Source organism: Salmo salar, unplaced genomic scaffold, assembly GCF_905237065.1.
Source record: "Salmo salar unplaced genomic scaffold, Ssal_v3.1, whole genome shotgun sequence".
Lineage (NCBI taxonomy): Eukaryota > Metazoa > Chordata > Actinopteri > Salmoniformes > Salmonidae > Salmo > Salmo salar.
The window spans coordinates 185,182-201,028 of record NW_025547626.1 but is presented as its reverse complement, the minus strand read 5'-3'; the positions used below and the strand labels follow the sequence as shown (position 1 = coordinate 201,028).

Here is a 15,847-nt window from a genome sequence, read left to right as displayed (position 1 = left end):
TTCCAACCCTTGCTTATTACCCTTTGACAACTGTGTTATAGTCCATTGACCTCTGTCCAGCAGTACACCTGGGAGCATTTTAATCAAAACTCTAACCTCTAACCTCTGTGTTGTAGTCCATTGACCCCGGACAGCAGTTCACCTGGGAGCAGTCTAACCTAGAGGTCAACAAGCCAAAGAACCGCTATGCGAACGTGATTGCCTACGACCACTCCAGGGTTCTACTGTCCAGCATCGAGGGTAAGTTGGCAGTCACACACACACACGCTAAGGTCTTCGCCTACGATTACTCCAGGGTTCTACTGTCCAGCATCAAGGGAGAGACACACACACACACACTTTTCTTGTTTTATTCTCGGCCAGTCTAAAAGTTCCTTCGCTGTCTTAATATGATATTACCACTGAGCAGAAGCATTTATCTAAAGTGACTTACAGTACAGTGAGTGTATGCTGTTTTTTTTGTAAAGCAGAGAGGGAGAGAAAGCGAGAGGGAGGGGCCCTGGCAGCTTCATAGAGGAGAGGAGGAAGCCATGGGTGGCAAAGCCCAGACAGATTACTCTTATCTGGGCAGAGCATGTATGAGAGCAGCCCCTCCACCTCCTCGGTCCTGGAGCTCTCTTCTCTGTTTGTCTGTCTGTCAGGCCTGCGAGTCACACACACACACAAATTAACATACAAGCATACACTTTCCTTCTATCTTTCTCTCTCTCACGCACGCACACACATACACACATTCTGACTCTCGCACACACACACACACACACACACACACACACACACACACACACACACACACACACACACACACACACACACACACACACACACACACACACACACACACACACACACACACACACACAGACTCTGCCAAGCCTGCAGAGCCAGTGAGAGATGGGAACTCATCTCAGCTCTGTTTTCAACCAAGCTGCACAGCAGCCTTACTTCTGTTACTCCTATCCAGTCAAGTTATACACCCACACACACATCAAAGCCTATAGACAGGCTGCTGGTTTGAGAGATTGACTGTGGATGAACATATATTGCTTCTACCATTACCTTATGTTAATGTTACTTCACATTTTGAACTAGCATGCTGTGTGTGTGTGTGTGTGTGTGTGTGTGTGTGTGTGTGTGTGTGTGTGTGTGTGTGTGTGTGTGTGTGTGTGTGTGTGTGTGTGTGTGTGTGTGTGTGTGTGTGTGTGTGTGTGTGTCTGCTCGCAAGCATGTGTGCGTGAGAGAGAGAATGAGGGAGAGAGAGAGCCTAGTCCCAACGGACCCTAGTGCACTATATAGGGAATAGGGCTCTGGTCTAAAGTAGTGCACTATATAGGGAATAGGGCTCTGGTCACTAGTAGTTCACTATATAGGGAATAGGGCTCTGGCCTAAAGTAGTTCACTATATAGGGAATAGGGCTCTGGTCACTAGTAGTTCACTATATAGGGAATAGGGCTCTGGTCTAAAGTAGTGCACTATATAGGGAATAGGGCTCTGGTCACTAGTAGTTCACTATATAGGGAATAGGGCTCTGGTCTAAAGTAGTTCACTATATAGGGAATAGGGCTCTGGTCACTAGTAGTTCACTATATAGGGAATAGGGCTCTGGTCTAAAGTAGTTCACTATATAGGGAATAGGGCCCTGGTCACTAGTAGTTTACTATATAAGGAATAGGGCTCTGGTCTAAAGTAGTGCACTATATAGGGAATAGGGCTCTGGTCACTAGTAGTTCACTATATAGGGAATAGGGCTCTGGTCTAAAGTAGTTCACTATATAGGGAATAGGGCTCTGGTCACTAGTAGTTCGCTATATAGGGAATAGGGCTCTGGTCTAAAGTAGTTCACTATATAAGGAATAGGGCTCTGGTCACTAGTAGTTCACTATATAGGGAATAGGGCTCTGGTCTAAAGTAGTGCACTATATAGGGAATAGGGCTCTGGTCACTAGTAGTTCACTATATAGGGAATAGGGCTCTGGTCTAAAGTAGTTCACTATATAGGGAATAGGGCTCTGGTCTAAAGTAGTTCACTATATAGGGAATAGGGCTCTGGTCACTAGTAGTTCACTATATAGGGAATAGGGCTCTGGTCACTAGTAGTTCACTATATAGGGAATAGGGCTCTGGTCTAAAGTAGTTCACTATATAGGGAATAGGGCTCTGGTTTAAAGTAGTTTACTATATAGGGAATAGGGCTCTGGTCTAAAGTAGTTCACTATATAGGGAATAGGGCTCTGGTCTAAAGTAGTGCACTATATAGGGAATAGGGCTCTGGTCACTAGTAGTTCACTATATAGGGAATAGGGCTCTGGTCTAAAGTAGTGCACTATATAGGGAATAGGGCTCTGGTCACTAGTAGTTCACTATATAGGGAATAGGGCTCTGGTCACTAGTAGTTCACTATATAGGGAATAGGGCTCTGGTCTAAAGTAGTGCACTATATAGGAAATAGGGCTCTGGTCTAAAGTAGTGCACTATATAGGGAATAGGGCTCTGGTCTAAAGTAGTTCACTATATAGGGAATAGGGCTCTGGTCACTAGTTGTTAACTATATAGGGAATAGGGCTGGTCACTAGTAGTTCACTATATAGGGAATAGGGCCCTGGTTACTAGTAGTTCACTATATAGGGAATAGGGCTCTGGTCTAAAGTAGTTCACTATATAGGGAATAGGGCTCTGGTCACTAGTAGTTCAATATATAGGGAATAGGGCTCTGGTCACTAGTAGTTCACTATATAGGGAATAGGGCTCTGGTTACTAGTAGTTCACTATATAGGGAATAGGGCTCTGGTTACTAGTAGATCACTATATAGGGAATAGGGCCCTGGTCACTAGTAGTTCACTATATAGGGAATGGGGCTCTGGTCTAAAGTAGTTCACTATATAGGGAATAGGGCCCTGGTCACTAGTAGTTCACTATATAGGGAATAGGGCTCTGGTCACTAGTAGTTCACTATATAGGGAATAGGGCCCTGGTCACTAGTAGTTCACTATATAGGGAATAGGGCCCTGGTCACTAGTAGTTCACTATATAGGGAATAGGGCTCTGGTTACTAGTAGTTCACTATATAGGGAATAGGGCTCTGGTTACTAGTAGTTCACTATATAGAGAATAGGGCCCTGGTCACTAGTAGTTCACTATATAGGGAATAGGGCCCTGGTCACTAGTAGTTCACTATATAGGGAATAGGGCCCTGGTCACTAGTAGTTCACTATATAGGGAATAGGGCTCTGGTCACTAGTAGTTCACTATATAGGGAATATGGCTCTGGTCTAAAGTAGTTCACTATATAGGGAATAGGGCCCTGGTCACTAGTAGTTCACTATATAGGGAATGGGGCTCTGGTCTAAAGTAGTTCACTATATAGGGAATAGGGCTCTGGTCACTAGTAGTTCACTATATAGGGAATAGGGCTCTGGTCACTAGTAGTTCACTATATAGGGAATAGGGCTCTGGTCTAAAGTAGTTCACTATATAGGGAATAGGGCTCTGGTTTAAAGTAGTTTACTATATAGGGAATAGGGCTCTGGTCTAAAGTAGTTCACTATATAGGGAATAGGGCTCTGGTCTAAAGTAGTGCACTATATAGGGAATAGGGCTCTGGTCACTAGTAGTTCACTATATAGGGAATAGGGCTCTGGTCTAAAGTAGTGCACTATATAGGGAATAGGGCTCTGGTCACTAGTAGTTCACTATATAGGGAATAGGGCTCTGGTCACTAGTAGTTCACTATATAGGGAATAGGGCTCTGGTCTAAAGTAGTGCACTATATAGGAAATAGGGCTCTGGTCTAAAGTAGTGCACTATATAGGGAATAGGGCTCTGGTCTAAAGTAGTTCACTATATAGGGAATAGGGCTCTGGTCACTAGTTGTTAACTATATAGGGAATAGGGCTGGTCACTAGTAGTTCACTATATAGGGAATAGGGCCCTGGTTACTAGTAGTTCACTATATAGGGAATAGGGCTCTGGTCTAAAGTAGTTCACTATATAGGGAATAGGGCTCTGGTCACTAGTAGTTCAATATATAGGGAATAGGGCTCTGGTCACTAGTAGTTCACTATATAGGGAATAGGGCTCTGGTTACTAGTAGTTCACTATATAGGGAATAGGGCTCTGGTTACTAGTAGATCACTATATAGGGAATAGGGCCCTGGTCACTAGTAGTTCACTATATAGGGAATGGGGCTCTGGTCTAAAGTAGTTCACTATATAGGGAATAGGGCTCTGGTCACTAGTAGTTCACTATATAGGGAATAGGGCTCTGGTTACTAGTAGTTCACTATATAGGGAATAGGGCCCTGGTCACTAGTAGTTCACTATATAGGGAATGGGGCTCTGGTCTAAAGTAGTTCACTATATAGGGAATAGGGCTCTGGTTACTAGTAGTTCACTATATAGGGAATAGGGCTCTTGTCTAAAGTAGTGCACTCTATAGGGAATAGGGCCCTGGTCTAAAGTAGTTCACTATATAGGGAATAGGGCTCTGGTCACTAGTAGTTCACTCTATAGGGAATAGGGCTCTGGTCACTAGTAGTTCACTCTATAGGGAATAGGGCTCTGGTTACTAGTAGTTCACTATATAGGGAATAGGGCTCTGGTTACTAGTAGTTCACTATATAGGGAATAGGGCCCTGGTCACTAGTAGTTCACTATATAGGGAATGGGGCTCTGGTCTAAAGTAGTTCACTATATAGGGAATAGGGCTCTGGTTACTAGTAGTTCACTATATAGGGAATAGGGCTCTTGTCTAAAGTAGTGCACTATATAGGTAATAGGGCCCTGGTCTAAAGTAGTTTTCTATATAGGGAATAGGGCTCTGGTCACTAGTAGTTCACTCTATAGGGAATAGGGCTCTGGTCACTAGAAGTTCACTATATAGGGAATAGGGCTCTGGTCACTAGTAGTTCACTATATAGGGATTAGGGCTCTGGTCACTAGTAGTTCACTATATAGGGAATAGGGCTCTGGTCTAAAGTAGTTCACTATATAGGGAATAGGGCTCTGGTTACTAGTAGTTCACTATATAGGGAATAGGGCTCTGGTCTAAAGTAGTTCACTATATAGGGAATAGGGCTCTGGTCACTAGTAGTTCACTATATAGGGAATAGAGCTCTGGTTACTAGTAGTTCACTATATAGGGAATAGGGCTCTGGTCACTAGTAGTTCACTATATAGGGAATAGGGCTCTGGTCACTAGTAGTTCACTATATAGGGAATAGAGCTCTGGTTACTAGTAGTTCACTATATAGGGAATAGGGCTCTGGTCACTAGTAGTTCACTATATAGGGAATAGGCCCCTGGTCACTAGTAGTTCACTATATAGGGAATAGGGCTTTGGTTTAAAGTAGTTCACTTTATAGGGAATAGGGCTCTGGTCTAAAGTAGTGCACTATATAGGGAATAGGGCTCTGGTCACTAGTAGTTCACTATATAGGGAATAGGGCTCTGGTCACTAGTAGTACACTATATAGGGAATAGGGCCCTGGTCACTAGTAGTTCACTATATAGGGAATAGGGCTCTGGTCACTAGTAGTTCACTATATAGGGAATAGGGCTCTGGTTACTAGTAGTTCACTATATAGGGAACAGGACTCTGGTCTAAAGTAGTTCACTATATAGGGAATAGGACTCTGGTCACTAGTAGTGCACTATATAGGGAATAGGGCTCTGGTCACTAGTAGTTCACTATATAGGGAATAGGGCTCTGGTCACTAGTAGTTCACTATATAGGAAATAGGGCCCTGGTCACTAGTAGTTCACTATATAGGGAATAGGGCTCTGGTCACTAGTAGTTCACTATATAGGGAATAGGGCTCTGGTCACTAGTAGTGCACTATATAGGGAATAGGGCCCTGGTCACTAGTAGTTCACTATATAGGGAATAGGGCTCTGGTCTAAAGTAGTTCACTATATAGGGAATAGGACTCTGGTCACTAGTAGTACACTATATAGGGAATAGGACTCTGGTTACTAGTAGTTCACTATATAGGGAATAGGACTCTGGTCACTAGTAGTTCACTATATAGGGAATAGGTCCCTGGTCTAAAGTAGTTCACTATATAGGGAATAGGGCCCTGGTTACTAGTAGATCACTATATAGGGAATAGGGCTCTGGTCACTAGTAGTTCACTATATAGGGAATAGGGCTCTGGTCTAAAGTAGTTCACTATATAGGGAATAGGGCTCTGGTCTAAAGTAGTTCACTATATAGGGAATAGGGCCCTGGTCACTAGTAGTTCACTGTATAGGGAATAGGGCTCTGGTCTAAAGTAGTGCACTATATAGGGAATAAGGCCCTGGTCACTAGTAGTTCACTATATAGGGAATAGGGCTCTGGTCTAAAGTAGTTCACTTTATAGAGAATAGGGCTCTGGTCTAAAGTAGTTCACTATATAGGGAATAGGGCTCTGGTTACTAGTAGTTCACTATATAGGGAATAGGACTCTGGTCTAAAGTAGTTCACTATATAGGGAATAGGACTCTGGTCACTAGTAGTTCACTATATAGGGAATAGGGCCCTGGTCACTAGTAGTTCACTATATAGGGAATAGGGCTCTGGTTTAAAGTAGTTCACTATATAGGGAATAGGGCTCTGGTCTAAAGTAGTTCACTATATAGGGAATAGGACTCTGGTCACTAGTAGTTCACTATATAGGGAATAGGACTCTGGTCACTAGTTGTTCACTATATAGGGAATAGGGCTCTGGTCACTAGTAGTTCACTATATAGGGAATAGGGCTCTGGTCACTAGTAGTTCACTATATAGGGAATAGGGCTCTGGTCTAAAGTAGTTCACTATATAGGGAATAGGGCTCTGGTTACTAGTAGTTCACTATATAGGGAATATGGCTCTGGTCTAAAGTAGTTCACTTTATAGGGAATAGGGCTCTGGTCACTAGTAGTTCACTATATAGGGAATAGGGCTCTGGTCTAAAGTAGTTCACTATATAGGGAATAGGACTCTGGTCTAAAGTAGTTCACTATATAGGGAATAGGGCTCTGGTCACTAGTAGTTCACTATATAGGGAATAGGGCTCTGGTCACTAGTAGTTCACTATATAGGGAATAGGGCCCTGGTCACTAGTAGTGCACTATATAGGGAATAGGGCTCTGGTCACTAGTAGTTAACTATATAGGGAATAGGGCTCTGGTCACTAGTAGTTCACTATATAGGGAATAGGGCTCTGGTTACTAGTAGTTCACTATATAGGGAATAGGGCTCTGGTCTAAAGTAGTTCACTATATAGGGAATAGGGCTCTGGTTTAAAGTAGTTCACTATATAGGGAATAGGGCTCTGGTCACTAGTAGTTCACTATATAGGGAATAGGGCTCTGGTCACTAGTAGTGCACTATATAGGGAATAGGGCTCTGGTCACTAGTAGTTCACTATATAGGGAATAGGGCTCTGGTCACTAGTAGTTCACTATATAGGGAATAGGGCTCTGGTCACTAGTAGTGCACTATATAGGGAATAGGGCCCTGGTCACTAGTAGTTCACTATATAGGGAATAGGGCTCTGGTCTAAAGTAGTTCACTATATAGGGAATAGGACTCTGGTCACTAGTAGTTCACTATATAGGGAATAGGGCTCTGGTTACTAGTAGTTCACTATATAGGGAATAGGGCTCTGGTCACTAGTAGTTCACTATATAGGGAATAGGGCTCTGGTCACTAGTAGTTCACTATATAGGGAATAGGGCTCTGGTCACTAGTAGTTCACTATATAGGGAATAGGGCTCTGGTCACTAGTAGTTCACTATATAGGGAATAGGGCTCTGGTCACTAGTAGTTCACTATATAGGGAATAGGGCTCTGGTCACTAGTAGTTCACTATATAGGGAATAGGACTCTGGTCACTAGTAGTTCAATATATAGGGAATAGGGCTCTGGTCACTAGTAGTTCACTATATAGGGAATAGGACTCTGGTTACTAGTAGTTCACTATATAGGGAATAGGACTCTGGTCACTAGTAGTTCACTATATAGGGAATAGGTCCCTGGTCTAAAGTAGTTCACTATATAGGGAATAGGGCCCTGGTTACTAGTAGATCACTATATAGGGAATAGGGCTCTGGTCACTAGTAGTTCACTATATAGGGAATAGGGCTCTGGTCTAAAGTAGTTCACTATATAGGGAATAGGGCTCTGGTCTAAAGTAGTTCACTATATAGGGAATAGGGCCCTGGTCACTAGTAGTTCACTGTATAGGGAATAGGGCTCTGGTCTAAAGTAGTGCATTATATAGGGAATAAGGCCCTGGTCTAAAGTAGTTCACTATATAGGGAATAGGGCTCTAGTCTAAAGTAGTTCACTATATAGGGAATAGGGCTCTGGTCACTAGTAGTTCACTATATAGGGAATAGGGCTCTGGTCACTAGTAGTTCACTATATAGGGAATAGGGCTCTGGTCTAAAGTAGTTCACTTTATAGAGAATAGGGCTCTGGTCTAAAGTAGTTCACTATATAGGGAATAGGGCTCTGGTTACTAGTAGTTCACTATATAGGGAATAGGACTCTGGTCTAAAGTAGTTCACTATATAGGGAATAGGGCTCTGGTCACTAGTAGTTCACTATATAGGGAATAGGGCTCTGGTCACTAGTAGTTCACTATATAGGGAATAGGGCGCTGGTCACTAGTAGTTCACTATATAGGGAATAGGGCTCTGGTTTAAAGTAGTTCACTATATAGGGAATAGGGCTCTGGTCTAAAGTAGTTCACTATATAGGGAATAGGACTCTGGTCACTAGTAGTTCACTATATAGGGAATAGGACTCTGGTCACTAGTTGTTCACTATATAGGGAATAGGGCTCTGGTCACTAGTAGTTCACTATATAGGGAATAGGGCTCTGGTCACTAGTAGTTCACTATATAGGGAATAGGGCTCTGGTCTAAAGTAGTTCACTATATAGGGAATAGGGCTCTGGTTACTAGTAGTTCACTATATAGGGAATATGGCTCTGGTCTAAAGTAGTTCACTTTATAGGGAATAGGGCTCTGGTCACTAGTAGTTCACTATATAGGGAATATGGCTCTGGTCTAAAGTAGTTCACTTTATAGGGAATAGGACTCTGGTCTAACTAGTAGTTCACTATATAGGGAATAGGGCTCTGGTCACTAGTAGTTCACTATATAGGGAATAGGGCTCTGGTCATAAAGTAGTTCACTATATAGGGAATAGGGCTCTGGTCACTAGTAGTTCACTATATAGGGAATAGGGCTCTGGTCACTAGTAGTTCACTATATAGGGAATAGGGCCCTGGTCACTAGTAGTGCACTATATAGGGAATAGGGCTCTGGTCACTAGTAGTTCACTATATAGGGAATAGGGCTCTGGTCACTAGTAGTTCACTATATAGGGAATAGGGCTCTGGTTACTAGTAGTTCACTCTATAGGGAATAGGGCTCTGGTTACTAGTAGTTCACTATATAGGGAATAGGGCTGGTCACTAGTAGTTCACTATATAGGGAATAGGGCTCTGGTCACTAGTAGTTCACTATATAGGGAATAGGACTCTGGTCACTAGTAGTTCCCTATATAGGGAATAGGGCTCTGGTCTAAAGTAGTTCACTATATAGGGAATAGGGCTCTGGTTTAAAGTAGTTCACTATATAGGGAATAGGGCTCTGGTTTAAAGTAGTTCACTATATAGGGAATAGGGCTCTGGTCTAAAGTAGTTCACTATATAGGGAATAAGGCTCTGGTCTAAAGTAGTTCACTATATAGGGAATAGGGCTCTGGTCTAAAGTAGTTCACTATATAGGGAATAGGGCTCTGGTCTAAAGTAGTTCACTATATAGGGAATAGGGCTCTGGTCTAAAGTATATATATTTGATAGTGTCGGTATCAGGGAGGGCTGTTTATTAGTTATATAAACTGACCTCAAAAGATACATCAAGAGCTTTGTGACCTGCTTTCTGACTCACTAGAATCAGGTCAGGGGTGTGTGTGTGTGTGTGTGTGTGTGTGTGTGTGTGTGTGTGTGTGTGTGTGTGTGTGTGTGTGTGTGTGTGTGTGTGTGTGTGTAAGACACAGTGATTTGGGGGATTATGGGCATAAGGCACAGATGAACATGACTGATCCTGAATGAAACAGACACATCTCCTCCCATACAAACTGGTTATCAGCTGAGATAGTAACACAATCCCCTCCCATACAAACTGGTTATCAGCTGAGATAGTAACACAATCCTCTCCCATACAAACTGGTTATCAGCTGAGATAGTAACACAAGCCCCTCCCATACAAACTGGTTATCAGCTGAGATAGTTAACACAATCCCCTCCCATACAAACTGGTTATCAGCTGAGATAGTTAACACAATCCCCTCCCATACAAACTGGTTATCAGCTGAGATAGTTAACACAATCCCCTCCCATACAAACTGGTTATCAGCTGAGATAGTAACACAATCCCCTCCCATACAAACTGGTTATCAGCTGAGATAGTAACACAATCCCCTCCCATACAAACTGGTTATCAGCTGAGACAGTTAACACAATCCCCTCCCATACAAACTGGTTATCAGCTGAGATAGTAACACAATCCTCTCCCATTCAAACTGGTTATCAGCTGAGATAGTAACACAATCCCCTCCCATACAAACTGGTTATCAGCTGAGATAGTTAACACAATCCTCTCCCATACAAACTGGTTATCAGCTGAGATAGTTAACACCCTTCCCCTCCCATACAAACTGGTTATCAGCTGAGATAGTAACACAATCCCCTCCCATACAAACTGGTTATCAGCTGAGATAGTTAACACAATCCCCTCCCATACAAACTGGTTATCAGCTGAGATAGTAACACAATCCCCTCCCATACAAACTGGTTATCAGCTGAGATAGTTAACACAATCCCCTCCCATACAAACTGGTTATCAGCTGAGATAGTAACACAAGCCCCTCCCATACAAACTGGTTATCAGCTGAGATAGTTAACACAACCCCCTCCCACACAAACTGGTTATCAGCTGAGATAGTTAACACAACCCCCTCCCACACAAACTGGTTATCAGCTGAGATAGTAACACAATCCACTAACTAACACATCCACTGTACATGCAGATTGATTGATTGATTGACTACTTTGATAATCCCCAAGGGGCGGCTGATCTGATTATCTGACCGAGTTAACAGTAAACATTACACTCTGTAGTTAAATATTACACTCAGTGGGTAAATATTACACTCAGTGGGTAAATATTACACTCAGTAGGTAAATATTACACTCAGAAGTTTAATATTACACTGTTGTTAAATATTACACTCAGTAGTTTAATATTACACTGTTGTTAAATATTACACTCAGTAGGTAAATATTACAGTGTTGTTAAATATTACACTCAGAAGTTAAATATTACACTCAGTGGGTAAATATTACACTCAGTAGTTAAATATTACACTCAGTAGGTAAATATTACACTCAGTAGGTAAATATTACACTCAGTAGGTAAATATTACACTCAGTAGGTAAATATTACACTCAGTAGGTAAATATTACACTCAGTAGGTAAATATTATTACACTCAGTAGGTAAATATTATTACACTCAGTAGGTAAATATTACACCCAGTAGTTAAATGTTACACTCAGAAGTTAAATATTACACTCAGTAGGTAAATATTATTACACTCAGTAGGTAAATATTATTACACTCAGTAGTTAAATGTTACACTCAGTAGGTAAATATTATTACACTCAGTAGTTAAATATTACACTCAGTTGTCTGAAAACCATAAAGACATTACAAATGTATCCCTCCCTCCCTCCACCCTTTCTCTCTCTCCCTACCTCTTTCACTCTCCCATTCTCTCTCTCTCCCTTTATCTCCCACTTTCTCTCTCTCTGTCTCCCCCGCTCTCTCTCTCTCTCTCCCTCCACTTCTCTCTCCCTCCACTTCTCCCCCCCTCCAGGTATCCCAGGCAGTGACTACATCAATGCTAACTACATTGATGGCTACCGTCGTCAGAACGCCTACATCGCGACGCAGGGCTCTCTCCCCGAGACCTTCTGTGACTTCTGGAGACTGGTTTGGGAACAGCACACGGCCAACATCATAATGATGACCAAGCTAGAGGAGAAGTCCCGGGTAAGGACTGACATCCCATGTTTAATACAGTTCAGAGGACAGTTAGAAATCAATAGACTTGTTAGAAATGACATTTTTTAACATTTGAGTGATTTTTAGCAGACAGCCTTATCCAGAGCTATTTATAGGAACAGTCAGATCAGTGTAATGATTGGGGGAAGGAGGACAGATCATTGTAATGACTGGGGGAAGGAGGACAGATCATTGTAATGACTGGGGGAAGGAGGACAGATCATTGTAATGACTGGGGGAAGGAGGACAGATCATTGTAATGACTGGGGGAAGGAGGACAGATCATTGTAATGATTGGGGGAAGGAGGACAGATCAGTGTAATGACTGGGGGAAGGAGGACAGATCAGTGTAATGACTGGGGGAAGGAGGACAGATCAGTGTAATGATTGGGGGAAGGAGGACAGATCATTGTAATGACTGGGGGAAGGAGGACAGATCAGTGTAATGACTGGGGGAAGGAGGACAGATCATTGTAATGACTGGGGGAAGGAGGACAGATCAGTGTAATGACTGGGGGAAGGAGGACAGATCAGTGTAATGATTGGGGGAAGGAGGACAGATCATTGTAATGACTGGGGGAAGGAGGACAGATCATTGTAATGACTGGGGGAAGGAGGACAGATCATTGTAATGACTGGGGGAAGGAGGACAGATCATTGTAATGACTGGGGGAAGGAGGACAGATCATTGTAATGACTGGGGGAAGGAGGACAGATCAGTTGATGGTCAATGTGGATGGAGATAGAACTATACTATGTCCTGTACAGTGTTGTACCCACTAATGTCAGCGTACAGTGTGGATACAAGTTCCTCTGGTGTGGATGGTCAGGGGACCACGGAACATAATTTCTAATCATTTGTAGACTGCAAAATTGACAACAACAAGCCCGAACAGATACAGTATAATACTAGACTTAAACAGAATCATTTCAAACTTTGTTTACATTTCTAAACCTGTGTGATGACATATATCTCTTTATTATGCGTTTGAATACCTTTGGAACAGATTTCCAAAATTAAAATCAGTTGGAGCTGATTTGCAGGTGGTTTTTTTTACAGTCTTTTATTTTTCTAAGAATAAATAAATAAATATCTATATTGTTTTTTGGGAGGTTTAGAAAACTTGGGGTGGCCAAATAGCATGCGGGAGGCCAGTTGGTGAACGCCGCTGTATATTATGTGTGTATACAGCAGTATGACTCTCCTATTAGGACCTTAAATAATCATGTACTTTCTCCCTCTAACGTGTTTCTAACATGGTGTTGTCACCTTTAGTCTTCAGTTTCTCTTCTTACCCCATGTAAAAACTAGGTACAACTTTCTCTTTCCACCATGCTTCTACTAATACTATGCTTATACTGTAGTACTGTCATGTACTATGTACTACCATGACTAGTAGAACTAACATGTACTATGTAGTACAATGACTAGTAGAACTAACATGTACTATGTAGGACCATGACTAGTAGTACTACCATGTTCTATGTAGTACTATGACTTGTAGTACTGCCATGTACTATGTAGTACTATGTAGTACCATGACTAGTAGTACTAACATGTAGTATGTAGTACCATGACTAGTAGTACTAACATGTAGTGTGTAGTATTATGACTAGTGGTACTACCATGTACTATGTAGTACCATGACTAGTAGTACTACCATGTAGTACCCAGACTATATATCCATGTACATATATGGCTATGTAGTACCATGACTAGTAGTACTACATGTACTATGTAGTACCATGACGAGTAGTACTACCATGTAGTACCCAGACTATATATCCATGTACATATATGGCTATGCAGTACCATGACTAATAGTACTAACATGTAGTATTATGACTAGTAGTACTACCATGTACTATGTAGTACCATGACTAGTAGTACTACCATGTAGTACCCAGACTATATATCCATGTACATATATGGCTATGTAGTACCATGACTAATAGTACTACCATGTACTATGTAGTACCATAACTAGTAGTACTAACATGTACTACCATGACTAGTAGTACTACCATGTAGTACCCAGACTATATATCCATGTACGTATATGGCTATGTAGTACCATAACTAGTAGTACTAACATTTACTATGTAGTACCATGACTAGTAGTACTACCATGTACTATGTAGTACCATGACTAGTAGTACTACCATGTACTATGTAGTTTCATGACTAGTAGAATTACCATGTAGTGCCCAGATTATATATCCATGTAAATATATGGCTATGAGTACCATGATAATACTAATAGTTTAGGTAGTTTAGTAGAAACTTCTTCTAGGCTGCTACTAATACTATGCTTATACTGTAGTATCACCATGGTATTACCATGACTAGTAGTATTGCCATGTAGTACCCAGAGTATGTAAATATATATATATTCATGTAAATATATAGATAAATACATCTATATTTATAAATATATGGTCATATATGGATCAATATCTAGTTATATGGTTATATATGGATAAATATTTGGTCATATATGGATAAACATTTGGTCATATATGGATAAATATATGGTCATGTATGGATAAATATATGGTCATGTATGGATAAATATATGGTCATGTATGGATAAATATATGGTCATGTATGGATAAATATATGGTCATGTATGGATAAATATATGGTCATGTATGGATAAATATATGGTCATGTATGGATAAATATATGGTCATGTATGGATAAATATATGGTCATGTATGGATAAATATATGGTCATGTATGGATAAATATATGGTCATGTATGGATAAATATATGGTCATGTATGGATAAATATATGGTCATGTATGGATAAATATATGGTCATGTATGGATAAATATATGGTCATGTATGGATAAATATATGGTCATGTATGGATAAATATATGGATATGTATGGATAAATATATGGTTATATATGAATAAATATGTGGTTATATATATATATAGTTATATATGGATAAATATATGGTTGTATATGGATAAATATATGGTAATATATGGATAAATATATGGTTATATATGGATAAATATATGGTTATATATGGATAAATATATGGTTATATATCGATAAATATATGGTTGTATATGGACAAATATATGGTTATATATGGATAAATATATGGATATGTATGGCTAAATATATGGCTCTGGTAGTCCCATGCTAATACTAACAATAGTACTAATATTGTAGTATTACCATGTACTATATAGTACCATTTTAATAGCAGTACTAATACTGTGGTAGTAATGTACTGTAGTGCTGTGTGATAGCTGCTGCCATGTCTCTTTTTCAACTCTCTCTCTCTCTGTCTGTTTCACCCTGTCTGTCTCTCTCTCTCTCTCTCTCTCTCTGTCTGTTTCAGATGCCCTCTTATTTCTTCTCCAAGGCAAGACATCCCTCTCTCCTTCCCTCCCTCCTTTACCCTCCCCCTATCCCTCTCCCTTTACTCTCTTACTTCATTTCTGCAACCTCTGCTCACATGGTTTTCTGATCACACAATATGTTATTTTCTGTCTGGTTTTTAAACACACTGAGAATGACTGAAATGCTCTTCTGAAACCACTTTTGGAGACTCAACAAAATGCACGTTGTCCACTAGTTCACGTTGCACGTTGTGTGTTGTGTTCTTTGGATCTCGTTCAAGGTTGGGTCTACTTCCATTTCAGTTCAGTCCGTTCCTCTTCAAGAAGAAGAGATATTACCATTTGTTATCCATTACATTTGTTATTTCTTCTCAAG

At 40.9% G+C, this 15,847-nt stretch overlaps 1 protein-coding gene across 1 annotated transcript in view; it reads left to right on the top strand.

Moving 5' to 3' along the window:
• LOC106610542 (receptor-type tyrosine-protein phosphatase delta) overlaps window positions 1-15,847 on the top strand; it is a gene marked incomplete at its 5' end in the record, with an annotated part of 114,308 nt that overhangs the window by 53,411 nt on the left and 45,050 nt on the right. Inside the window, 2 exon segments of the mRNA XM_045711457.1 lie at window positions 117-240; window positions 11,919-12,094. Coding sequence (XP_045567413.1) covers window positions 117-240; window positions 11,919-12,094 — 300 coding nt within the window.